Source organism: Elgaria multicarinata, chromosome 1 (assembly GCF_023053635.1).
Source record: "Elgaria multicarinata webbii isolate HBS135686 ecotype San Diego chromosome 1, rElgMul1.1.pri, whole genome shotgun sequence".
In the NCBI taxonomy this organism is placed as follows: domain Eukaryota; kingdom Metazoa; phylum Chordata; class Lepidosauria; order Squamata; family Anguidae; genus Elgaria; species Elgaria multicarinata.
The window spans coordinates 134,217,022-134,244,164 of NC_086171.1; the positions used below are offsets into that span (position 1 = coordinate 134,217,022).

The window sequence follows — 27,143 nt, forward strand, 5'->3', positions numbered from 1 at the left end:
AGAATCCCCAGATCACAACAATTTATTGTATTTTACTGACTCCTGTAGGTTTATTTTTAACTCCTATTTCCTGTGCATATACATTTACTTTTAAATTGTGATGTTGAGAAGTCCAACTTACAATATGCAAAGAAAGAAGCCTTCTATATTTTTTGCAACTCACACTTGACAGATATGGCTGCCACATTTGCAAAAGAGAGTGAAAACATTATAATAGCAAGACGAGGTAAAAGTTAACACACATTACATAAATTCATTGTCACTTTCAGCAGTAAGATATTTCATAATTTGTTTCTTGAGTCTAGCATTGAAGTCTGTCAGGCTTAATCCACTACAAGGTAAAGTAATTCTTCCGGTACATCTGAAGTTGAACCAAGTCTTCGTTCTCAGGAGCTTATGGTGCTTGGAGCTCCATATCCCTTAAAATCTGTCACAAATGTGTATATATGTATAACCTGATCCAACCAAAGTTGAACACTTAGCAGCTCCATTTGTTTTAAGGGGAATGTTAGCCACTAATCAATGGGACTATAAAGTGCTTAACGTGGGGTAGATTTTGCTTTATGTTCTTTTACTACCCATCCAACCCCACTGAAAGCGATTATTTGATTCAAAAGTGTTTCCACAGCTGCCAATATCACCTTATATGTTTATCATCTGTTTTTTAACAGAACTTTTTATACTTGACACTGCTTAAGTACAGCAATTTATTAATATGTATTTATATTCTGTTATACAGAATCCTATACTCTTTGGCACCAGATGGGCTGGTTACATAAAGAACATTCTTTACAAGTATATTTGGACGGCAAATATCTTTGAATAGCAGCTACAGATTGATACATGTCCTGAAATGGAGCAAGATATTTATTTCAAAAAAATCCCAGCCCACTCAGACCCTACCAAATTTTGAGGTGCTTAACAACCATTATCCCATCATTTCATCATTCTCCATGTTTCACTTTATTGCATTGTTGAATTGAGCAGCTGCTGGTTTGTTAGCTTGGAATGAACGGGTGAATCAGAAATTGCTGCTACTTTTAAAGAATTTTTAATGGAACTAAGTTCCCATGTGTGCAAATTAATGAGGTGTGCTCCACAAAATCTCCTTGCAATCTTATAGAGTTTTTTAAGAACAGCTTTTCTTAGAAGAATGTATACCCATGGATCTAAAATTTGATTCCATGTTGCCATTCGGAGAGCGAAAAGTATTGTTTCACATGATTCTCCAGAATGATTTTCATATATTCCAATATTGGCCATGGTCACCTACAAAATGAAATAAGTTCCATTAAACATCAGAAAACAACTTCATCAGACAAAACAACAATTTGAACATTATCAGCATCCTAAAGATCTCATAACAATTTGCCTCCATTGCAATGGAGCCTGGTGGATATTTAGAAACCAATTGATTAGGTGCTATAAAAAGAGGTCCATGCTGAATCTGGTTTTGCACTAATAGACAACTTTTAAAATAAAAATAAGGAAATTCACTTGCTCAATCTGAAAGTCAGTGGAGTTAGTGTGATGGTAAAGGAGTGAAAATCAATACATTTTTTTCTAGAAGAGTCCAACGAATAAGGCAGATTAGGAAAAGATTGGCTGGGAACTGGGATCAGACTGAGAAAAGCCAGTGTAGAACGCAAGCATAAACAGCTTTGTCAATTTCTCTGAATCTACTTTTATAATTCTGCATTTGCCGAGTACATTCCTAAGCTTAAGCGGGGTTAATTCCCTGGATTTCTACAAGCTCTCTTTCTTAGGGAAGCCTTTTCCATTTTATTTATTTGAAGTCCCATGCCACAAACCTCATTATATTCTAATACAGCTCTGGATAAAGTGTTATAGATTTGTGAATGGAGATGACCCATTAAGTAGCAGAAAAGCCTCTTCAAAAGTAATAAAATGTGCTGATTTATTTATTACATAAACTTCCGCAAAACATTAAATGCCTTGTTTATCTAGCTAATATTAAAATCAATATGTTTCTATTAAAGTGAAGAATCTGGCATATTTAACTGTTTATACTTGATTAGAATTCAAGATATTATGAGGATAGCTTCCCTTAGACGTAGGGTTCATGCACATTCTGGTTATCTTCAAAAGTAATGATGCTTTTTGTCCTGCAATCTACACAGTAACCTCTTCCATCTTAACCTACTTAAACATAATACGAGTATATTCTACCTACTATAAATATACTCTATTCTAACAACAGGTTCATTTAAGTGGATTTGTTTTTCATTCTGTCAGTGCTAAAGAAAAGAGGATTACACTAATTTGTATTAGTTTTCATCCTCTGGTAGTTACAAAAGATATCTGAATACTTATATGCAATATTTGTGATATAGCTCATTTGAATATGTTTGAAAAAGGAACATTTGCTATAGATATTTCCTATATGATATCTCACAAAATGCCAAATTCATTCTTTCTTAAATCTCAGTGAAGAAAGTGTTAAGAAGGTGACTTTTTCTGCAAAATAGTGATAAAACGGCAAGAAATGGTAAACAAAAAATCCATTGCCATGTTATTTTTTCAGGGTCGAGTCAAGTTTGAGGGAACCCTCGGCAAAATGACCTCCATGGTCTTTCTCTTTTGTCAGTGGGCTACTGTTAAATTTCCTACAATGCCCCTGAACCCTAACTTTGGGGCATTTTGGAATGTTTAAATGGCAGCTTCTAGTTGCCAAAAACAGGGGGCGTGACACTGGGGTCCAGCAGTTGCCCAAGAGTGCTGGGCACAGGTGCCATGCCTATATATTTTAATTAGGTATTGAGAATCAATGTTAAAAGAGAACAGAAAAGAAGAATAACGTTACTGAAAATCAATTGAGTTACAACAATAAAAATCAACTCTTAAGGTTTGTCAATGAAATCTTTCTAGCCATGAACAAATGCAAAACTCTTAAAATCTTCTCCCATTACGAAGTTATTATGTCTTTTCCCCTACTAATGTAGGAATGGTCACGATTTTTTTTTTTCCAGATTAAGGAAGACAAAGTTATGTCTGCATTCTACAGTATATTCTCCCATAATTACTGGGAGTGTGGCTGGGTCACTAAAATTCTTATAAGACGAAGTGGTGTGACAGTATAAACAAGTGGATCTCCAACCATGACAAATAATGGCCTTAGCTAGACCTAAGGTTTATCCCGGGATTGTCCCGGGGTCATACCTGTTCATGTAAATGAAACACAGGATATCCCAGGAGCAGGCAGGGACGACCCCGGGACGATCCTGGGATAAACCTTAGGTCTAACTAAGGCTAAAGTGGATAGGACTCAATCTAAAACTCAATCTATTTGTGGAGTGAAAGCCAGTTTTGGATAACTGTTTTGGACACTTAAGTGAATGTTATCAAAACATCAACCTCAATCCAGCTCGTTAATTATGGCTAAGTCCCATTGAACACAAGCTAATCATGATTAGCGTGCTCGATTGGTTTCAAAAGGAGCTAGCAATGATTAATTTTAGCTGGATTGTATCTATAGCAAGTGGATTTGCCACATAAAAAACAGTAGCTTTGATTATACCAGATCAAAACCAGATAGAAAAAAAGAAAAACTGAAGTAAACACTACATGAATTCAGCTTATTGACTATAAGAATTCTGGTTTCAGTTTGATAAAGTGAGACTTCCCTGGCCATTAGTTCAGCTGATGGAAATATGGTGCATCTGGGAGCATTTTTTAAAGTATGTAGTCTTGGGGCAGAGTACTGCAATGTACATACGTTTTAGTCTCTTTGGTTGAATGTGTGAAAATGCCTACAGTATTAACACAAATTCACAGGACAAAGCTCTGCATCTGGAAACCCCCTTACTGAACAGGAAGCTAACAAAAGGCAAATAGTCCCAACAACCGTTACATCAAGTAATTAATGTTGTAATACTTGAAGCTATGAAAAAGGCTAAAACATTTTCAGAACCTGGATATAGTTTCCCACACTCTCACCATCCTAAATATAGATTTTCCAAATATCCATAGATAGAAATGAAACCATGCGTCCTTCCACCATAGACATGCCTTAGTACAACTAATATACTGTGTGCCAAGAATCTTTATTACACATCTGATATAAAACAGCACATAACTCATGATTTTTCTATTTAATTCCAACTTTCTAATGCAAGAAGATCTAATTACTGTTTACTGTTGTTAACAGTACTGTTGTTTTTATACTGTTATTTTTATACTGTTGTTTTTATACTGTTTTTATGTTTGTGTGTGTGTGTGTGTTTTTAAATTGTATACTTTTAATGTTTACTATTTTAAAATGTTGTAAACCGCCCGGAGAGCTTCGGCTGTGGGGCGGTATATAAATGTAATTAAATAAATAAATAAAATAAATAATTAGCACTAGCAAGAAATAAAACAAGAAAATATGACAGTAATGCCACATTTCTATTAATTAGTTTTGTTGTACATCTGAAATGGTCATGAGTCAAATATAGTACATTATTAAATTAATAAATAAAAAGTGAAAAGGGTGCCATTTCCCTTAAATAGGTAAGAAAAAACCTATCTAGCCCCAAAATCAAAACTGTGAGATATGAGAAAGGGGCAGATCCTATCGCTACCAACAATCACATATGTAGCAAAGGTGGATTAAAAAGGCTTTTAATGCGCTAAACAAAGACGATATCTTACATTGTTGTAACTGCAGCTCTTCATTTCTCATGCGCAGTACTTATACAAAAAAGTGTCTATTCATAGGAGAAATATAGTTAGTATTTTAATTGCTTCATTAAAACACCATAATTGAACATTTCTATCTCCTGAGGAGAGATACTATCAAATATCCAAGATGCAGTTCACATCCCTTCAGGTTATATAAGCCAGTGGAAGAAGGCTTTCTCTAATGAAAGCCGAAGGACTGGGGGGGAAATGTCTTGATTTGTTCTGTTCTACCCGGTACTGTCAAAAGGATTGTCAAATGGACAATAAAAACATGGATTAACAGCACAATCCTATTCATGTTTATTCAGATGTCTTTAGGTTGCAGTTCTATGCGTACTTGTAAGGAAAGTTACCCCACTGAATAAAAAGGGACATGTTCAATGGGATATTTTTCCTTGCAAGTACGCATAAGACTGCAGCCTAGGGCTGGAATCCTAAACATACCTACCAGGGAGTAAGTCCCACTGACTAAGTGCAGAAGATTGTTCTGCCCAGAATGCTTAGAAAAACATACATCAATAACAGTAAAACATTTGCTAACTTGTTCATTAAAACCTACAACCACTACCCTCCCCAAAGAAGTAAACTTCTAGATTATATGCAGGCCCTCAAAAATGACCAGAAAAAGGTAGCTCTATAACTGTGGAAGAGCCACAGAAAACACTTCACCCAACCCAATAAACACTTCACCACACACCCAAAACGAAAAGCAAAAAACAGCAACATTTAGAGCGTCATCAGATGAGGGGAAAGTTGCAGTTCCCTACCGTCACTTCTCCACTCCCACAATACTTCCTCTTTCTTCCCAAAGAACAAAGAGGGAGTAAACAAAGACCACGTGGCCCATTCAGGGGCCATTTTTATCACCCTGCTTTTCCTGCACACAAAAGGAAATGGCAGCACATTCCATTTCCTAAAAAAAAAAAGTAGGATTAAAAGGGGTTCATTTTGTGATGGAAAAAAGGCAAGAAGGAGTAGGAAGTGCATGGGAGGCACGTGGGAGGCAGATGGTGTCATCTAAAGGACACAAGAAAAACTGTGAGTGGGCAGTAGCGAGCGTACAATACAACACTCATCTGATGAACCCATTAGGATGCAATCCTATACCATTTACCTGGCAGTAAGCCCCATTGAACTCAGTGGAACTTATGTGTGAGTACACATGCATAGGATTACATTGTTATTTTAAACTCAGAGGCTTAGCAGATACAAAATGGCATAATTCCACTGAAGGCGAGGGAGTTGTGTAAGAGATAAAGGGGGAAATTATGACAGTTAAATAATAAAATATAGAGCTGATTTGTTTTGCTTTTGTTCAGTTTCTTGCTTTAAAGGCTATTGTGACCAGTGAAATAGTGACTGAATACCCTTACTTACTTGTTAGCATTACATATTCAATCTGAGATTGCGTTCACATGTCACAATAAATCATGATGGTTTATAAGCTCTTTACAGTAGTTCATAAACCACCATGGTTTATTATATCATCTACAAGCATTTTTCCCCAACCACAGTGGCTTATTTAGTCAAAATAATCCACCCTGATAAGCCATGGTCTGCAGTGAGGTTTATTTAAACCAGTGGTTCCCAAAGTTGGTGGTACTGCCCCCTTGGGGTGGGTGGGATTGCATAGGGGGGTGTTAAGAGGCAAAGGGATGGCAGGGGGCGCTAACAGGGGCACTAACAGGCAAAGGGGTGGCAGGGGGGCGCTCGAGGTGGACTCTCCAAAAAGTCCTAAAACCCAGGGACCGAGCAGGAAAGAGCGGCAAATTCAGCTGCTCTCCTCACCCTGCTCAGGAAGGACTTTCTCACTCATGCAGCCGCTCTCTCCTCCTATCTCAAGCCCACAGCAGCACCACCAGAAGTAGGGGGTGGGGGAAGCCCCCTCAGGAGGCAGCAGAGCAGGAAACAGCAGCAAATTCAGCTGCTCTGCCCACTCTTCTCCTGCCTAGGAGGGCCCAAGGCTTCTTTCCTGCTGGATCCACCGCCGCTTGCTTGCTCCCTCCCTCGGCCAGAGCTGCTCTCTCCTACAAGCTGCCCTGGCAGACCTCTTGAGATAGTTGCTGCACAAGGTGGGAGCAGCAGCCCTGTGATGGAGAGGAAGGAGCATATGGAGGACGGCAGGTGGCAGAGCAGCTGCCAAGAACAGCAGCCTGCTGGCTGGGTGGGGAGCAGGACCGCTTGTGCTGCTGCAAGGTATCACCAGGCTCCCTTCTCCCCGTCAGGAGTTGCAGGTTGGGGCCATCTCCCCTCTGAGCTGCTGCCCTCTTGTCCTAATCAGCCCAGCAGCTATTGTGAGGTTTGGGGAGAGGGGGGGTTGGGGAGAGAGAGAGAGAGAGAGAGAGAGAGAGAGAGAGAGAGAGAGAGAGAGAGAGAGATGCTGTGTGTCTGTGTGTGCATGCCCACCCCCCAAAAAATCTGGACTACAACAGGATTGGGAGAGAAAAGAAAAGGGGGAGGGAGAGAGAATTACAATTCCTCAGGTCCTTCCTGGCTAAAGAAGATTCAGCAGCACCTTTTTCCAGAATGCTTGCTGAAACAATTCCTATCTGCCCTTGCTTATTTCAGGGTGTCCAACCTCCTTTTTTCAAGTGTTCTTTTCGTAAACATGGTATGTGTGTATCTTGTGTCACCATAAAACAGAGCTGCAGCACAATCCTAAGTATATCTACTCAGAAGTAAGCCCCACTGAGATCAATAAAACTTACTCTGAGGTAAATGTGCATAGGATTCAGCCTGAAAACGAAGAGAGGGTGAAGAAAAGACAGGAGAAAATGAATTGTAGAAATAGAATAGCAAGGTAACTGTGGGACATTTAATCATATTTAAAGACAATAAGTACAGTAAAATTAGTGCTCCTCTACTTCAGTCCCAGCCAGATTTTCCATAGGAAAACTCTGTACCAGATGGCAGATAATTATTTTAAAATTTTAATTAAAATACATTATCCTTTCCTATAACAAAATGGTGCTTACTCCTAAGTAAGTGTGTTCCACTGAAGAAGGAAATCCTATTTGATTCCTGTATTCATGCTAGTGTGACATGATAAGTTAAAGGCACAATTTTATGCATGTTTAGACAGAAAAATGTCCTTCAACTCCTAGAATCCCCTCTAAATGGGAAGCACCCACCCCAGGCTTGCCGAGGGAGGGAGGGGGGGGAAAGCGAATGCCTCTGTTTGCAGCCAGCGTGGCAGGGCACACCAATTGGATTTTGAATAAAGTATTCAATTAATTGTCACTGTTTTGAATTTTATTGTTATTATCTTCCTTAGTGGGTCATTGAAAACCGCTATTCTGAATAATGGTTTTTATAGTGTAGAGTAGGGGGCGCTGGGCATGAGTTTGTGGAACCAAGGGGACAGTTACCTGAAAAAGTTTGGGAACCACTGATTTAAACCATCATGGCTTATTGTGTGATCTGGTGCTCCACAGTGGCTTATACAGTAATTTAAAGATCACCTATGGAGTGGCTTGACAACAGATCTGCCTAACAACAGATTAGGATATGATGTCCCATTTTAGGATGATACACTGCAAAGTATTTTTAATGAATACTTATTTAATTCAACTTTTCAAATACACTTTTCCCAAAAGAGAAACTGTAAGTGTGGCCAAACCAGTGATTTTTATTTGTCTCACTTAAAATATTGAGGATATGTATAACCATCTATTTATATATAGGAGAGATTTCTGCATATAGATCCCAATTTATACTAAACTGATGACTGAAAAGGAGTATTAATTCCTGAAGTTTCCCTTGGGTGGATAGTATGTGCAGTCATGTATAACAAGAAATATCAGACCGTAAAAATATAATCTAGATTAGAAATAAATCTTTGACAAGCACACAGAGTTTCTGTGTGTACAAACATCCCCATACATTTCAACTGAGGGAACCAATCTGAACATGCAGTATAATATCATATGGATGCAATGAAACAGAAACCTTCATTTAAATGAATAAGAAAGCTCTTGTGTGTGCATCGATACCATTCACTACTGGAGCACTTAGGTCCAAAAAAATCCCATGGGTTGTTTTTTTTTTTTTTTTTTTTGTGAGCTTAGAATAAAATTCTGAAATAAAGAATATTTAGGGAAATTACATGGGTTTAATATCTCCAAATGAAATCTATGGGATTTAAAAATGCTTACCTTTAGCTGGAGCATGGCCTTAGTTTCTAGAAAAAGATTGGTATCCTAAGACAGTATTTCTTACAGATCATATCAGCCTTGCAAGTAAGTCTCCACAAAGTTCATTAGCCAATAAGACGTTTCAATACCCTATTTGATCATTTATGACGTACTTAGCTACAGGCCACCAGGAAAATAGCTATTGACAAGGCTTTGTCATACAGAAAACACTGTAATATTCTAGAAATAACTTCAACTTATACATTAGTAAAAACTGTAAAGGAATTTCCCCTCTTTTAGGGAATATATTCCATAATGTATCGTATTAGGGGGGCGACCCTATGCACACTTATTTGGAAGTCCCACTGATCTCAGTGGAATGAACCTCTGAGTAGACATACACAGGATTGCATTAGAAGGACAATTTGTCTTCCTCTACTACCTTCCAGCTGGCAATTATTACAAACAAAAAACAAAAAACCATGGGGACATTTCTTTCTCTTCTTCTAAAAAGTTAGGAAGCAACAAGGTGTGAAAAAGTAATAAGGATACATGAGTGATAGTAATCATTAAAAACCTCAAGGAGAAAGTGTCAGACCCTGCAATGTATTGACAGAAAAGAGATTTTTTCTTCATCCAAAAAAAAAAAAAGTTCACTTCCTATAATCAGGTTCTTGTGAGAAATATTAATCTGAACCATACAGTAGAAAAGATAAGAATGATGACTACTCTTTTCTTATCTCAAATTAATGGTTACCCACCCCTTTCCTTCTTCTTTCTTTTTTAAAAAAGATCATCTTACAGAAGAGCTACCTTGAATAGTTGGAATAAGATCTTTCCTCAGATGCATTCTTTCCCACCACATTATTCTGCCACTTTTTTCCTTACTCTTTGCAATCCAGACTAAACAACTGCCAGTACATAAGAGCTCTTGGGCCACTTCAAAATAACAAAGTAAGAAAAGGCTATAATGAGAACAGTATTTTTCCAATTGCGTATATTTTCGACTCAAGATTTTAAAGAGGTAGAAATCTTCATCATTTGTGACCACGGGGCATTCTTCTTCTCTTAACTGCTATTAGAATACCTTCCATGAAAAACAAAACATTAACATATTATGCAGAGAGCTTTCTGATCTCCCTACAAAATAGAGTCTGACAGCGTCATAACTCAGGGGAAAATAGTGTTTGCTTACCATCGCTTCTGTGTCCACGTATTTGTCCCTCATTACTTCCTCTTTTGAAAGAGGAAGTAAACAAGTTGCACGTGGGCCATTCAGTGGGCTGTTTTGATCCCACTGCTTCTCCTGCACACAGCAGGAAATAGCGACAACTTCCATCTTTAAAAATGTCACACTTACTGGGGTGTTTTTTTATCATGCAAAGTAGGCTAGAAGGGGAGGGAGGCACACAGCAGGCAGACAACTTAGTGAGAAGGACCGGCAAAAATCCGTGAGTGCCCAGTAACGAGCGTGCAATAAAGCGCTCGCCTGAAGGAGCTCTGTGTTGCCCAAATAATAAGTTGGATGGGGTGAGATGGATTGTGAAATAAACCTGCTTTAACAGATGGGTCCGCAACAGAAATAAAAGAGGAAGAGCACTATTTGTAGGACAAAATAGCGCTATTATGAACATGGTGGGACTCTGTATCCATTATTTTAATACCAGAAATATTTAATCAGCTATCATAGAATCAGACATTGCTTCAAGAAATCCAAAAGAGAACTTGGCAGTATGTCAACAAGATGTCAAGACATTAAACAAGTATCCCAAGTAATCAAAATGGTTCTTTTCCCCTATAACTGCATTTCTTTCTGTATGCAGGAACACACTCTTCCACTCATTGCAGGGCACTTCTGTGCATATTTTATGTATATACAAACCTATAGCTTCCATTAGTGAATGGACTGGCCCTTCTGGATTAAAAAGGTCCAAAGGTACATTGAAGAGCATGCGCCTGCAAAGGATTAGTGGATTGTGGCCCAAAACTAACATTATAAAGCCCAAGCTTCAAAGAACCAACAGTATCTTTACAATAAATGATTTATATGCATCTGTTTGTAACTACACAAGGGGAAAAGCTGCTCAGCAAAGGACTATGGGCCTTGCTAGACCTACCACATAATCCGGTGGGGAGTAGGGGCGACGGCGCGCTACAGCTAGCGCGCGACGGCGCCCTTTTCCAGACGTAACACGCGATGGGGCAAGGGAAAGCCCCGTCCGTCTGGCATTTTTTTTCCCCTTAAAGGGCCATGTGTGCAGGAGCGCACCACCGAAAAACGTAGGTTCCTTTTAAAAAAATAAAGGGTCCCCCGCTCCCCCTGCCCCTGATTTCCCCCCCACAATGCCTGATGCCCCCCCTGCCCGCTCACTCGCCCGTCCTCCCCCGTCACTAGGCCCTGTCCCCGTCCTTCTTCTCCCCATCCGCCATGCCCGTCCCCATCCTTCTTCCCTCATCTGCCATGCCCGTCCCCATCCTTCTTCCCCCGTCCACCATGCCCGTCCCTGCTCACCATGCCCGCTCGTCATGCCCGCCCCCTGCCCGCTCGTCATGCCCGCCTCCTGCTCGAGACGAACCTTAGCAGTCTGGTTTGTGAAAGGCATGCAGCAGCCACCTGTCCATGCACTCACAATGGCTGCCAAAGGCTGGTAAGTCTGGCCTCCCACCCAAGGCATGCTGGGAGTTGTAGGCATAAGCCTAGGTTTTTTTTAAATTGAATTCTTAAAAAAATACTTGAAGCCCAAACTTTTGTTTGCTTGTTTTTATTTTTCTGGTACATTGCATAGCCAGACCTGCCAGCGTGTCAAATTTCAAGTTTCTAACGAATCTGGAAGTGGGTAGACATTTCCGGACATACAACCCACACACATACTTTCAGCTTTATAGGAATATGCACTTTGCACTTAGGAATTGCAGTTCCACAGTATCAAGGAATGAGATCATGTCCTGCAACCACTTGAGCGGGTGGTTGCAGGACAACTCCAGGCACTCTTGAATGAAACGGATTATCTAGATCCATTTCAATTGGGTTTCAGGCCTGGTTTTGGAACGGAAACTCCCTTGGTCGCCCTGTGGGATGATCTCTGTTGGGAGAGAGACAGGGGGAGTGCGACCCTGTTGATGCTCCTGGACCTCTCAGCGGCCTTCGGTACCATCGACCATGGTATCCTTCTGGATAGGTTGTCTGAGCTGGGAGTTGGAGGTACTGCGTTGCAGTGGTTCAGCTCCTACTTGGATGGCCGATTCCAGAAGGTGGTGCTGGGGGATTATTGCTCTGTGCCGTGGCTCCTAAGCCATGGGGTTCCACAGGGCTCTATCTTATCCCCTATGCTGTTTAACATATACATGAAGTCGCTGGGGGAGGTTATCCGGAGATGTGGACTGAGGTGTCATCAATATGTGGATGATACCCAGCTCTACCTTTCCTTTTCATCAAACCCAGTGAGGTAGTGGCTGTTCTGAACCAGTGCCTGGGAACAGTAATGGACTGGATGAGGGCTAATAAACTGAGACTCAATCCAGACAAGACGGAGGTACTGTTAGCGGGTGGTTCATCTGTCCGGCGAGGTGATATTTGCCCTGTCCTGGACGGGGTTGCACTCTCCCTAAAGTATCAGGTCCATAGTTTGGGGGTGCTCTTGGATCCAGAACTGTCACTTGAGGCACAGGTGAACTCAGTGGCAAAGAGCACCTTTTATCAGCTTAGGCTGATATACCAACTGCGCCCTTATCTGGACAGAGATAGCCTAGCTACAGTTATCCATGGTCTGATAACCTCTCGTTTGGATTACTGCAATGCATTATACGTGGGGCTGCCTTTGAAAACGGTCCAGAAACTTCAACTGGTACAAAACAGGGCAGCATGGTTACTAACAAGGACTGGCCGACGAGACCACATCACGCCAGTCCTTTTCTAGCTTCATTGGCTGCCAGTCCAGGTCCGGGCCCGATTCAAAGTGCTGGTATTAACATTTAAAGCCCTAAACGGCTTGGAGCCAGGCTATCTGAAGGAACGCCTCCTCCCGTATGTACCTGCCCGGACCCTAAGTCATCCTCAGGGGTTCTTCTCTGCGAGCCCCTGCCAAAGGAAGTGAGGCAGGTGGCTACCAGGAGGAGGGCCTTTGCTGTGGCACCCCAGCTGTGGAATGAGCTCCCTAAGGAGGTTCGCTTGGCACCTACATTATATGCTTTTAGACACCAGGTGAAAACCTTTTTATTCTCCCAGCATTTTAACACTCTTTAAATAAATTTTAACTTGGTGTTTTAAATTTGTAATTTTGCATTGCTGCTGTTTTTATCTGGTTGAGTTTTTATATTGTATTTTATATTATGGTTTTACACTGTTGTTTTTATACTTTGAATGTTTTTAATTTTTGTGAACCGCCCAGAGAGCTCCGGCTATTGGGTGGTATAGAAATGTAATTAATAAATAAATAAATAAATGTAATGAATACATAACTAGAAAATGTAGCATGAATCAGCATTAAATTGGTAAACCCATTGATTTCAATGGAATATCCAAATAAGTCTGTTAAAGATTACAAACTGAAGCAAATGATTCAGCTAAAGCCAGAGCCCATTTTAATCTAACCATACACATATACATATTAAAATAATATCAGCCTATGGCATCACAGTCAAAATAAAAAACACCAGAATGTGATGTTTTAATGATATTGTAAATCATGTTTAAAAATAAATATTTAAATAAGAATACTGACTGGTGACAATTGCTTCATAGAACATGTTTTGAAATTTATTTCTGCTTTATATTAAAACCTAGAATAGTAGACTTGAAGTTTGAAGACTACATGTAGTCCACACAACATTTTTATCTTCACCAGAGGACATCTGATTTGAGTCCTCAGAATTCAGCTTTCATTTGGAAACCATAGTGAATGCCTAGCACCCTTGTGGTTAAGAATGAAGTACTGAAGACATAACTCCTAAGCAGCAGATGGCTCCTTCTGGGTAAGATAACAACTGTACTATGTGCTCTTAATATGCTGGCCTGAGTAGGAAAACTCTAGAAGACTCACAGAGTAAGTTTTCAATCAATATCTCCCTCTCAGAAAATTGTGTTTTTCCCATCATTAGCAGAAAAATAAACTATAGATCCATACTTTCTAGCTTGTCTAATATTGTAATACACAAATCCCATCTAACTTGAATTTCTTGTAGGTTGCATTATTTCTTGAGAGTTGAAGCAAGCCCATTCTTCACAACCATAGATTGAACTATTGCCCTTCTCTGTTCAAAACTATCAAGTGATGTGCTGAAGGCTAGATTGCAATATTACATAGCCCCACACACTCTTCTCAGGCAAGAAGGACCATAGAATTTGTAATGTTCATAAGTAGGTCCGTTTGTTGATCCAAGTCAGGTTTTCTCAATACTCTGGGCTAAACACAGATAATCCATCCCAGGAGTTATACCAAACTGGCAAGGCAAAGGCCAGTCTGTTTGTGGGTGTACAAAAGGAACATAAAACAAACTCTTATGTGTGAATCTAGAGACATATTTCCAAGAGTCCCATGACTCTGGGCACAACAGAACTGTTCTTGCATTCACCCCATGTGCTGTCAGAAGTAGGTAGTTGTCTGAAACTGCTAAAAGAAAACAAGCATAACAAACCAGGTCACAAGGGAGTTACAAATGTCATACTTAACACAAGTCTGTAGACTTTTTTCTGGTTTCATCAACACAATGAGGGTCATAAAAGAGATTTCTGCTTGTTTCTAAACACTTTGGTTACCATTATCTTTTATGGCTTTTAGAAGGGCTCTTTTTATCTATGATTGGTGAAGCCTCTAACTCAGCGGTTCTCAACCTGTGGGTCGGGACCCCTTTGGGGGTCGAACGACCCTTTCACAGGGGTCGCCTAAGACCATAGGAAAACACATATTTCCAACGGTCTTAGGAAACTGTATTGACTGAACTATGTCATGTATCATCTTTTGTATTATTAAAGCTATTGTTATGTATTATTTTCATTAGCAAACCATCCCATGACAATGGATCGTGTAGAGAAGAACGAAAATAATTTTATGGTTGGGGGTCACCACAACATGAGGAACTGTATTAAAGGGTTGCGGCATTAGGAAGGTTGAGAACCACTGCTCTAACTCAACTGTGCCTCTTCAATATATAATTCACCTGGACTCAAGAACTGCATCAGCTACATTTCCCACTATCTCATTAGTTTCAATCAAGAACAGTGAGGAAATACCACCCTAGGTGGACTGACTTGCAAAACAATACAGAGTACTTAGAGGTTGAAACTAAAATGACCGCCTTAATCAAACAATTTGCATATCATCAAAATATGCCTGCACACAGCTATTCTTTCCATAGAGCTAATTCACAACACAATAATGTTGTGTGGGTAGACTTGTAAAAAGACCAACCAGACATTCTTTCCACTTGGTGCTATTCAGTTCATTCCTCCTAAGTACAGAAATATTTGCCTTTCGTTTATCATTGCTGATTCTCTTTTCCTGACAGAATGTTCTTTGAAGTCACTGTTTATGATATGCTCTCATCAAGAACTGCTGACTTAGGAACCTTTATTGCTATCCATAATATCCTTTGTTCTCAATTTTTTTCAGTGGTATCGAATTTCTAAATAGACTTTCTTGGCTGTATTTTTATTTTCACTGGCTGCACACACTTCATTACTCTTCAGTGAAAGTGTACGGCATTGGAAAATGGTATGATGTCTTTGAGTTGTTTTAAATAAAATAAAAAAGTAACTTGCAATTAAAGAAAACCACTTCTGTAAGAATAATAGGATCCAAATTCACCCAAAATTTGTACATATACATGAAGGGCTTCATTCTGCCTCTGAATATCAGTTTCTGGAGAACATAGACAGGGGGTTACAATTTTTCTCATAGTCTGCCTATGGGCTGCCCATAGGCATCTGTTTATCCACTCTGTAAACAGAATACTGGACTAGACATCATTGTATAAACAGAATACTGAACTAGATGTGCCTTAACTAGCACAGCTCTTCTTGTGTTCTTAATATGCCTTATAGCATGTCTGACTATTGGTCCATCTAGCTCAGCCTACAATGACCGGCATGGCAAGAGTAACCATTGTGCTAATGGCGCTGCAGCCTCCGACCCGCCATCTCAGAGGGCCCACCAGCTAACCCAGATTCCCTACTTTCAAGAGAAAAAGAACAAGTCTCTAGCACTGGTAGAACATGAGATACAAGACAAAATGTTTAGGTGTAATTCTGTCAATCATTTTGTGGAAATTAAGCTGCTGCCATCTTTCAATATGTTTAGCGAATGAGTGAAGTTACAGCTATGATTGACGTTTGAGCAGCAAGTCATAGATATAAGTATAGAGTAACCACTTGTGTATATAAGGGACTTCCTGGTTCAGTTTGAATCCATCTTTTGTGCCTATCTTTGTGGAATACTGATTACAATCAACATATAGGGCCTTTCTCCAAGTGCCTCTTCAGAGGCAGGCTCCGAGGGTGGTGACAAGGAAGAGGGCCTCCTCAGTGGTAGTCCCCAATTACAGAATCTCTCCACTTAAACCCGCCTCACACCAACACTGCCATCTTTTCAGTGCCAGGTTAAAACTGCTCTCTACTCCTAGGCAGTTAATGGCTAGTCATCTAAACAGGTCTAGGATTTTATTAAAATGGTATGAATTGTATTCTGTGCTGTATTTTTATGCTGTGTTTTATTATCTTATGAATTGCTGTAAACCATCCAGACAACTTGGGCTATAGGGTGGTATAGAAATTAAAATACTAATATTAATAATAGAGAAATTCAGGCTTCTACTGTACCTGTGATTAGGCAGTAGCATCTCCAGCATAAAACAACAGGTAGCGGGAATGACAAACGTTCATGCCCTTTCTAGCTCATATTTTATTTTATGAAAAAAAATCTGGATAACATTTGTATTATTTGTGTTTGCATAAGCATATTAAAACAAATCACCCTGCAAACACAAATAAAGTCTGCCACCGGGGGGGGGGGGGTGCGTGTGCGTGTAGCACTGTGGCTTAGTATGAGTTACTTCAACCCTGTAATGATTCCATTTTTGTTATGCCCTTATGGCTGGGAAGGAGAGAGAGTAGTGTATGACACTGTTGCAGCGTAGTCCAGGGTTATCTAGTCTGCTGGCAGGTTGTTCTTTTTGGGAAATGCAGTCAGGGCAGCTGTGAAGTTAAGGGCTAAGAGTATGCTTGCATAAAGTTTAGTAACAGTGCAATGTTCTACATATGTACTCAGAGAAGAAAGTCCCATTGCATTAAAAGGATCTTAGTCCTCTATATCCTCTCAGACTGGATATAAGGTATATCCTCTCACCTGAGAGTAAGCTTAAATTAATTCAGGGCTTTACTTCTCTGATAGAAATGTAGAGATTGGGCTCTTTTGCTGCCTGTTCTCTCTGAGTTCAGCTCAGCTGCTCCACTTTAAGTGATCCATCTTAAAGAGTATTCTCTGGCTAGCCCACTGCTTCCTCCCATTACTGACAAGTCTGGGTCTCATTAGCCAGTCAACTTTGTCATCTATTCCCAAGAAACTGTGTGTGCAAGAGCATGGGGAATTCTTTATGAGCTTTTGCTGGCTCAGCTGTTGGTGATGGCAGAGGTGTTCTGCCCCATCACCAGTCAGCTATCCCCTCCCTGGTCACCCGCCTCCTCTCACCCATTGCAGCAGGAAAACAGCAATACACCAGCTTCCCAGTGAGTGAGTGTGTTTAGCATTTCAGCCCAAGTTTCTTTTTTCCATTGGGTTCTTTCTGTGCCTTACAGTAACCTGAAAGAAGGAAAGATGGGGGGGGAGAGAGAGAAGAGATATTTAGGCTGCAATTCTATGCATATTTACCTGAACATAAGTCATATTGAAAACAATGGGACTTTTTCCTAAGTAGACATGCATAGGATTGTGCTGTAAGGTGGCAAGCCTATACACCCTTACCTTAGAATCAACCCCACTGAACACAGTGGTACTTCTGAGTAGACATGTATAGGATTGCGCTGTTAATAAAGTTACTTTGAGTTGATGATCGTTGAGGCACATGGATAGTGCATTTGAGATGCAAGAGAATGGTTTTCAAATTTAGCATGAAATACAAGAGTTGGCGTCAGTCTTCAGGCTCCTTCCCCAGGGACTTTTTTAGGTAAGTGGTACTGGATGCTTTTTGTCTCTGATGCACATATATATAAACGTGTTCATGCAATAAGGCACATACAGTACACAGTTGGCCATTTTACATGCTGGGCGGCTTATTTCGAACTGTTACTAGCATAGTGCAACTAGGTTTTTCTAATAGAAAAATAGATATTACTTTATTTACATTTATATTTTGTCTTTCCTCCATGAGTTAACAGTCTCCTCATTTTTATCCTCACAACAACCACGTGAGGTAGGATAGGCTGAGCGACAGTGACCAGGCCAAGGCCATTCAGTGAGGAATGAACTGTATTTTCTAGTCTTCCTCAAGCAGCAAATATTCTGGACCAACCTTTGCTTTATATGTGTGCGTCAGTGTGTGTGTCCGTCTCCTGACCTGTTATATCTGAATAAATCAGTGCGTCACTGTGTCTCATTTTTTAGTGAGTGTGTGTTTGCGAGAGAGTTTCTATGAGTTTCTTATGCTGCAAAAGGGGACGTTTGTATTTGAGTTCTCTACCATGGATATGGTGTTCGTCTTTTGCTTCCAGGAAAGTGTGGAGAATGACTTCCACTAATATATGTAGTTAAAAAAAATGTTTCTGCATTATTATTTTTACATAAAATAGCTTTCTTTGAGTGTGCATGCACAAATGTTAGGTATGAGTTCAGTAATATTGGCAGAGTATAAGGCCCAGTTTGTTGTTGTTTATTCGTTCAGTCGTTTCCGACTCTTCGTGACTTCATGGACCAGCCCACGCCAGAGCTTTCTGTACAGACTGCTAGTTTCCTGGGGCCCATTATGGATTTGATCTGGCCCTGGTAGTTGCTCTCCTGGGTTCACCATGCTTTTCAAATGCTACCTGAAGATGCCATGGATTGAATCTGGCTTCCCCCCCCCCACCCCATACGAAGCCTGTGCTCTACCATTGAGCTACAGCCCATCCCCAGACATTGGTCTTGAGATCATAGCTCATTTCAGACATCTTGCTAAACCATGGTTGAAAGTCCATACCATGGATTGAACAAACCATGGTTATAGAAGTGCTTCCTGCTTTTTGTTCCATCTGGTCAACAGTCAGCTTCAAAGGGGCATTAGCTCATTCCTATCTCCATGGTGATGTACACTTGGAATGGAGCAACTCTTGTGTCTATTGTGAACAGCTCCTTGAGACATAGCAAATGACTATTACAGGAAAGCAGTTTGAACAAACCATGATTTGCAAGGCAGCTTCAAAACATGGTTTAATATCTTGGTTTTGTATACCCTTGCTGGCATAGTTTAAACATAACATAAACAATGGTCTGCTGTGATACTTAAATTTAGCCATCTACTTGTATATTTTATAAAATTCAGAACCAAATATCCAACCCTATTTTTGTGGAGCCATTCATTGCTCACAAAAGGGGGAGGGAGATAATATACCGTATTTCTTCAATTCTAAGATGGCATCGATTCTAAGACGCACCCTGTTTTTAGAGATGTTTATATGGGGGGGAGGAAGTATTCTGCCATGCCCAGCAAAGCCTGGGCATGGGGAGGGGATTGCGGACAGGTAAGGAAAGAGATGTGGCCAATTCTTATTGGGCCAATGGTTTTGGCGCCACAGGGCTGGGACAGGTTACAAGTAAGCCAAAAACAAGGCACTTACCCCTAATGTCGCAGGCCCATGTTGTCTGGTGGGGTGGGGCCTGCCAGGCGGAGGGTACCTGGCAGGGGCCAACCAAGGAGCACATGCAAGGGCCCGGAGGTTTCACCAGCTGCCACCACTTCTTGTGGGGAGCGGGAGGGGGTCGTTCACGAGGCGCCCACCTTCGGGCCAGCTCCAGCTGCCAGTGCTGAGGGGCCTCTTCCAGGCATGGCTAGATGGGCCGTGGAAACTCCCCGAGGTGCGAAACAGCTGGCCGCACAGCGGCGACAGAGAGACCCCCCTGCCCCGCAGGCACCCCAGGCTCCTCTCCCGCACACGTCGCGTGAGAACAGCGCAGCTGCGAGTCCCAGAGCGCATCCCACCCGCACCCTGGCCCAGCAACTCACCTCCCAGGTGTTGCCAACGTCTTCCCACCCGGCGCTGCTGTGCCTCCTCTGCCGTGCAGAACCCGCCCACCTCGCACAACCCTCTGCGAGCCCAGTGGCGCCCGCCCATCCACCCCGGCCCCATGCGCAAGGTGAGGCGCGCACCAGGTCCGACCTGGCCGGAGCCACATAGCCATACCCACTGGGCCCAACCTGGCCGGCTGTGCTCGTGGTGCGGCGGGTGGGGCCCGCTTAGGGCTCAGAGCTCCATTGGCGCGTGTGTGAGCCCAGTTAGCTCTGGGGAGCATGAATAGGCCCAGGGCAGCCGTGGATCGTCGTTAAGGTCCCCAATCAGGCCACGCGCATTCCCCGGCCTACATCGTGAGCACAGAGCCACATAGGGATGCTCAACAAGCCCTCAAGCCGCCTGGGTATCGAGAGTGGGGTGGAGGGATAACGGCGCATTTTGCAGGCGATTCTAAGATGCTATCAATTCTAAGACGCACCCTGTTTTTAGAGATGTTTATATGGGGGGGAGTGCGTCTTAGCATTGAAGAAATACATTAAGTAAAACTGCAAGATGATGAAGATTCACTATTTTTGTGGGTTTATTTTAGCTGTTCTCAAAATTGAATAAGATAACCCCTGAAGAAGAATCCTACTACTCCACGACATGTTGGGATACAATCAATTTCCACTGTTAGCACTTTGAGAACTAATTTCTCTTTTTGCATTTTTTCTGGTTTTAGTGCCTCTGTTCTGACTATTTTTTGGGGGGGATATCATAGACTTCCAGAGGCATATCTGAGGAACTTTCAGCAGGGCTGGACTTACAATTAAACACAAGTGACCAAAGGGGTCTGGAAAAAATAGGGGGAAAGTTTTGTCACTGCTTCAAGTTGTGTCGGAGTTGCCTTTAGCAACCCTGAAACATTTCTCTTCATAACTTTGAACAGAATGCTCCATGAGCACTTTACATCACGATGTAGCATTGTTCCCAAGGGAATTATGACCAAAACCACAAACAAAATGCCGCCAAGCCAACCAGTTTGTCTTTCAAAGCAAACCTATCTTTCAATGTTGAGGGGACATTTTCACCCCAATCCAAAACTAACAAAAAAGATCCACTGGTGTAATGCGAAGGGCTTGCTACAACAATTCCTTGTTACAACCTGTTGCCATTGTTATTAAAACTTAAATAATTCTTTCTCTCCTGACATATGCATTCACAGCTATTTTCAATGTATAAAGTTCTATTAACATTACTTTTCTTTTGACTGAGAGTTTCAGCACATGAGTCCCTTACCAGGGCTTTCTGCTTCCAGTTTCTTTGTGGAATTACGATGGGCTCCTTTACATGGCCAACACATCAATTAAATTGAACTGAAAACTTTCTTTCTTGGCAATGTTCTTTCTGTTTCATTACACACTGCCATCTAGTGGCTGCATTATTGCACAACGCCGTCATTTCATATTGCCAAAGTCTCGCATTAACCTTTCTTATCGCAATATCTCTGATCTTTTTAAAAGTGGAATAAAGTTCTAAAAGCATGGGAGACACTCTAGAGGTTGACAATGTCATGTAAAGTACCTGCAAACTTCTGTGAGTGACCAATCAAAAGCGTGCAATAAAAGCCTTATGCAGAAGTTCTCTGTAAGAACTAAGTACAAAAGCCACACTAAAGCTTGAGATAAAGAGGAAAAAGAATTGCAAACCTAAATGATTAATGCTGGTAATTCATAAAACATTTCATAAAGCTGGTTAGGTTAAAATTATTTTGCCATACAAATTACATCTGTCTAATATTTTATGCTAGAGAAAAAAAATGAGACTTACAGGGGCAATTTTTAAACAAAGCTAAGTAATCAATTTAATTCCTTCATTTTAAAAAAAATACCATTATTTATTTATTTATTTATTTAGAATATTTATATACCGCTCCCCATTAAAAAATTTCGGAGCAGTATACAAGGTAAAATGAAAATAAAAACAGAATAAAACAGTTAAAACAAAATTTAAAAAGAAGCAAAAAAATAAATCCAAGGCTGCATGTTAAAGAAAGGCTTCTTGGAGTAAAGATGTTTTCAGGAGGCGCCGAAAGGAGTACAAGATTGGCACCTGCCTGACCTCCAGAGGCAGGGAATTCCACAGGAGGGGCGCTACCACGCTGAAGGCTCTTCCCCTGGTGGATTCCAATCGGAGGATGGATCTATGTGGAACCACCAGGAGCAGGCCCTCAGATGACCTCAGTGACCGGGCAGGTTGGTAAGGGAGAAGGCGCTCTCTCATGTATCCTGGTCCCAAGTTGTTTAGGGCTTTGTACACAAGTACAAGAACCTTAAACGTGGCATTACTTGGAAGCAATGTTATTTTTTGAAAGCTTTACCTATAGACTGTAACTTGTTTATACTTTAAATAACTCTCTGTTCTCACATAATATCAAAAAGCTGTAGAAATATATTTCCAATTTTGACTAATTCTTTTAGCATTTTAGTGTGTAAAAAGATCCTTAATTTATACACACCAAAATCTGTGGTATATTATTTTTTTGCATTTTATAGATTACACAGAAGGGCTTGCCCAAGCCAGTGAGTAACAAGTGGTTTGAACTTAATCCATCTCCATCACGTTCAAGAGCTTTGACATTAGTGTATAAAGTCCTGAACAACTTGGGACCAGCCTACTTGAGAGACCACCTTAACCCTATATACCACTGTCCACCCATTTCATTCAGCAATAGACATTTTACTAGCAGTGCTCCACACTGTTCACACTGTGACAACATTTATGTAAGTGCACCATGCTAATGAAAGCTAGTATCAAGCAAGCACCATTACTATTGAGTTTTTGTCACTTGCTCAACAAATATTTCTTTTCTCACAAGCTATCCCTGTTCTGTGACCCAGTCTTACTACAGTTTTTAAGGCTGATTTTAGTGTTGCATTATCTGTATTAGATAACATTGGGTTTTGTTGTTATTGTTCACTGCTCAGATATTTTTTTAGGATTTGAGCAAAACATAAATTTAATAATAATAAAAAATCATCATATCATTCTGAATGTAACTGAAAATACAATTTCCATAGAATAATTTGAGAAGTCTTCCCCAATCTGGTGCCCTCCAATGGCCATGTTAGCTGGGGATGATGGAGGTATAAGTCAACGTATCTGAAGAGCACTAGGTTGGGGAAAGTTGGACTAGAGTATTTGCTTTCTTTTTTCGGAATCAGTTCATTTAAAGTTTTCCACACAAAAGGCAAGTCATAAACAAACAGGGGAGTTCGTGTCTGTTAATTCAAACTGTAGCATTCCAGGGGAAATACTCATAATTAAATGAAAAGCAGGGTCTTATTACATCACATTCATTGTTTTGTTCCTAGCCTTAGTTTGATTTTGATCGCTTGTTCAGCATCAGTACACTGTAGTTAATAAAATGTTTCTGCTTCAAACTAGAGAAGAACCCTTCTTTTCTTATTGTTTTAATTTTATCTTCAATGCTGATCCTGATTACAATACATCATTCACACTAGATATTCAATCTGAATATCCCTCAGTGCTTGCTGATTTTCTAACAACTCCTCAGCTGAAATAGATGAGATGGATGCAGAGGCATCATTCCACCAATGCTGCTGAAGGAACAGCTGTTTTTTTCTTCTTCCCTCCCCATTCTTTTTTTTCTTTTTGCGTCATATATTTTTAGATTTTAAGTCTGCAGGCAAGGATTATCTCTTTTTTATTTATGGTATATAAGCTCCTCCAGGACTCTTTTTATCTTCAAAGCAGGATAAAAATGCTTTAAATAAATAATCTAAATATAACTTAAGCACAGTCAAATGTAATATGAGTAAACAAAGGCTACATTTTTGCACCATGCTACATACAACCTAATTTAAAAGGGGAATGCATATACATAAGCAGATATGCAATTGAATTTTTTAGAGTTTTTGTTTAAACTATAGAAATTATTTAACAAATTTCAGATATATAAAAAGGACAACAATGTGGTTTATTCATGGTACTAAGGATTACCAAGCTATAAGCAAAGATTTAACTTTCTGCACTGTTGCAGTGTCAGCCTATACGATTTAGTGCAATTTGCACTTACTTTTTTCTTGGGTCATTTTCTTGAGCCTTTTATGGCTATGCATAACATTCACACTTGAACATGTTCATCTGCTTTCAAGAAGTTGCAGGCTGAAAAACCTCCTGAAAATGAACATTCAGATAGAGGGACAAATGTTCAGAGGGTTTTTTTAGGGTTGTTGGAGAAATCCTCAATGGAATCAATTGACTTCAGATTTTTATGAATCTGACTGGTGGATTCCAAAGCAGTCCAACTTTTCCCTAGTCTGGCAGATTCTGGGGACTTCCAGACTGTTTTTCTAACTCTACAGAACATTGCGCAAACTTAGTTCTACAAAAATATGCAAAAATTTAAAATTTGTGCAAATTTAGAAACTCGAAAATATCTAATTCCACTGATGACCAGTCAACAGAACCAAAGGTGCCTGAAAATTTGTGAAACACAGACAGATCAGCTTTTACACAATCCATACATCCCCACTTTGTAGTGCTTACGAAGTATTTTACTAGGTGGTAAAAACTTACCATTCCTTCTTTTTATCTTTACTTTTTAAAACAAAGCCAAGACTCAGGAATAGAGTATCTGACATTGTGGCCCTTGAACAATTGACAAATTGGGTCCCCTAAAGCCACTGGAAACAATACTACATCATCACATTGTCTGGGGCAGCCAGCTTTATTCCATACAGTGGCTTACTGAAGCTTTGGTGGCACAAGGTGTTATTCACAGGAGTATTAGTGGCCCCATTTCCCAATCATGTAGCAGCCATGCTGCTAGACACTGTGGAGCCACAATTTGGATTTAAAAATGAAAGAAAGCAGCAGCAGCAGCAGCTCTTAAACCACCTTGTAAAAGTAGTACACACACTAGGATGGCCATATGAAAAGGACAGGGCTCCTGTATCTTTAACAATTGTATAGAAAAGGGAATTTCAGAATGTGTCATTTGTATGCATGTAGCACCTAGTGAAATTCCCTCTTCATCACAACAGTTAAAGCTGCAGGAGCCCTGCCCTTTTTTTGTATCTGGTCTCTCTAGCTATACTCGCAGATGTCATTTGCATGTATACAAATGATACCTGCTGAATTCCCTTTTATTTCTGTTAAAGGTGCAGGAGTCCTGCCCTCCTTTTCATATGGTCATCTTAACATACACACACACACACACACACGTTAAAGTCAGAAAGTGTCCCCACCCACCCAAAATGTCACAAAATGTCTTTCCCTACCTTTGTTTTGGTAAAAGGGGGTAACTTCATCTGAAAATCTGCTGCAAGTCTGAAACTATTCTATTCAGTGATACAGACTGACTTCTATGCTGTTGGATTTAGTTTGCATTTCCTGTTTTGTTGTTCCTATTTTAGTTGTTCTGCTGTTTATGATGATAATGTAGACATGAAATTCACAAAATTGTGAAGCTGACTCTATGGTGAGTGAATGTGTGTTCGGTGTGATGGACAAATGGAACTGTGGCAACAGAACTCGGGTCTGACCTAAACAAGTTCATTTGAAGATTGGAACTGAGCCTCTGTGTTTAGAACAGAAAGACCAAGGTTCCCAAGCATGTGAGTCAAGCCCTAATAGATGTACAGCTGCACTTAGATTCTATTGAAACCTTCAAATAAATGGGAATAAGTTTGGGCAGAGACTTCACACCAAATCCTGCTTATCTGGAAAGAGCTATTACTAGATTCAATGATCCTAAAACATTAGTCCATATCAATCTTCAAGATTATTATATACTGTGAACACAACCTAGCCTAAGTTAAGCATTTTTACATCCCATGTGTCTGAATGTGACCTAAAGGTGCTTAATCTTGCCTGGATCGAGTCCATAATGAAAACACTATGAAATTTACAGACACACAGGTTTTTGTACCACCTGAACTATGAGCTATTCAAACAGTAATCTCAGAAACAAAGTTTTGTTATACTTATGCTTTCTAAAAAATGTCTAAAAAGCAAGAAAAACCTCTATACAGACGCATACATTAAGAAATGGAAAAATTATTAAGCGCATACATTAAGAATTGGTAAAATTATTAAGCTCTTACCAGGAACGGGCTCCAGCAAATACAAGAGACACACATTATAGCCAAGAGCTGAATGATCATTTCAAAATGATGAGATCTGCCTTGTCTATGTTGACTTTTAAATTTGACTCTTAAAAGTGTAATTCCTGTCACAGCATTGCACAAGAATGAAATGCCAAGGGCCAATAAACCCAAACATGAAAAAAGTAAGAGGTAAAATCTGTCTTCCCAGTCTTGAATGTGCTCAGTTTTATAGAAGCACCAGGTTCTTGATGCCTGGATTTCATAGGCTCTTAACCTAAATATAGGCAGCAAAGCTATGAAAATGGAAAAAAGACATACCATAGTCAACAGGATTTTTACATGTTTAGAAGTCATTTTTGTTGAATGAAATATCGGCTTGGTGACTCCAATGCAGCGTTCAACAGCCATCACACTGCCTAGAAAAAGGGGGCATAGTCCGAAGAACACCATACATATGCCAAAAACACTGCAGAGAACATTTGACTGATTAAATCGAATCCAATCTTTGTCAGATGCATATACAAATACTGCTATGGTTCCAGTGATAAGATGTCCCAACAGGTCTGTAATAACCAAGCCACTGGCAAAAAGCAAAAATGATGCTTTTGATTTCTGTCTAAATCTCTGATATGCCTTCATGAGAATTGCTATTGCGAGACTGTTGGATAAAATCCCCACTGTCATGAAGATAACAGAAAAAAACACAGAGATCTTGTTTTCTGTGGTACAGGTAGTGTTGGAAAATATACCAATCCCAGCCAACGCCAATGATTTTGAAATGTTCATTGTTAGAAAGGCAAGCTCAGCATTCAAAATATTTCAGTAACCAGGAAATCATCAGGCATCTGTAATACATAAAAAACACTGTTTATTAAATATAAGAAATGGCAACGTATTGCACATCTCATGTGACATATACAACAGAACCCCCCAATGTTTCTGTGGTAGCCGTTGGATCTGCACAACTCTTTAAGGATGTGACATTGCACAATATTTCAGCAAACATTTCTATATTACAGC

General features: G+C 40.2%; 1 protein-coding gene across 2 annotated transcripts; it reads right to left on the reverse strand.

The window, feature by feature from the left end:
- Positions 1-26,981, reverse strand: PTGFR (prostaglandin F receptor). Of its 2 annotated transcripts, none has more exons than XM_063137174.1 (2): positions 26,121-26,981; positions 1-1,269 (listed from the first exon to the last, which is right to left on the reverse strand). In XM_063137174.1, exons 1-2 carry the CDS (start codon positions 26,907-26,909, stop codon positions 964-966), a joined length of 1,095 nt encoding a protein of 364 aa, XP_062993244.1. In that variant the 5' UTR covers positions 26,910-26,981; the 3' UTR covers positions 1-963. The 2 variants fall into 2 exon arrangements, with proteins under 2 accessions (XP_062993244.1, XP_062993248.1); XM_063137178.1 differs by lacking the exon at positions 1-1,269 and adding an exon at positions 17,493-17,608.
- Between the last annotated feature and the right edge of the window lie 162 nt (positions 26,982-27,143).

What these genes read in the sequence shown, in the direction of transcription:
- PTGFR (XM_063137174.1), bottom strand. Translation starts at nt 26,909, where the DNA reads ATGAACATTTCAAAATCATTGGCGTTGGCTGGGATTGGTATATTTTCC. An exon ending in TTTGCTGGAGCCCGTTCCTG is followed by an intron (nt 1,270 to 26,120) that starts GTAAGAGCTTAA and finishes TTCATTTTGTAG; the next exon opens with GTGACCATGGCCAATATTGG.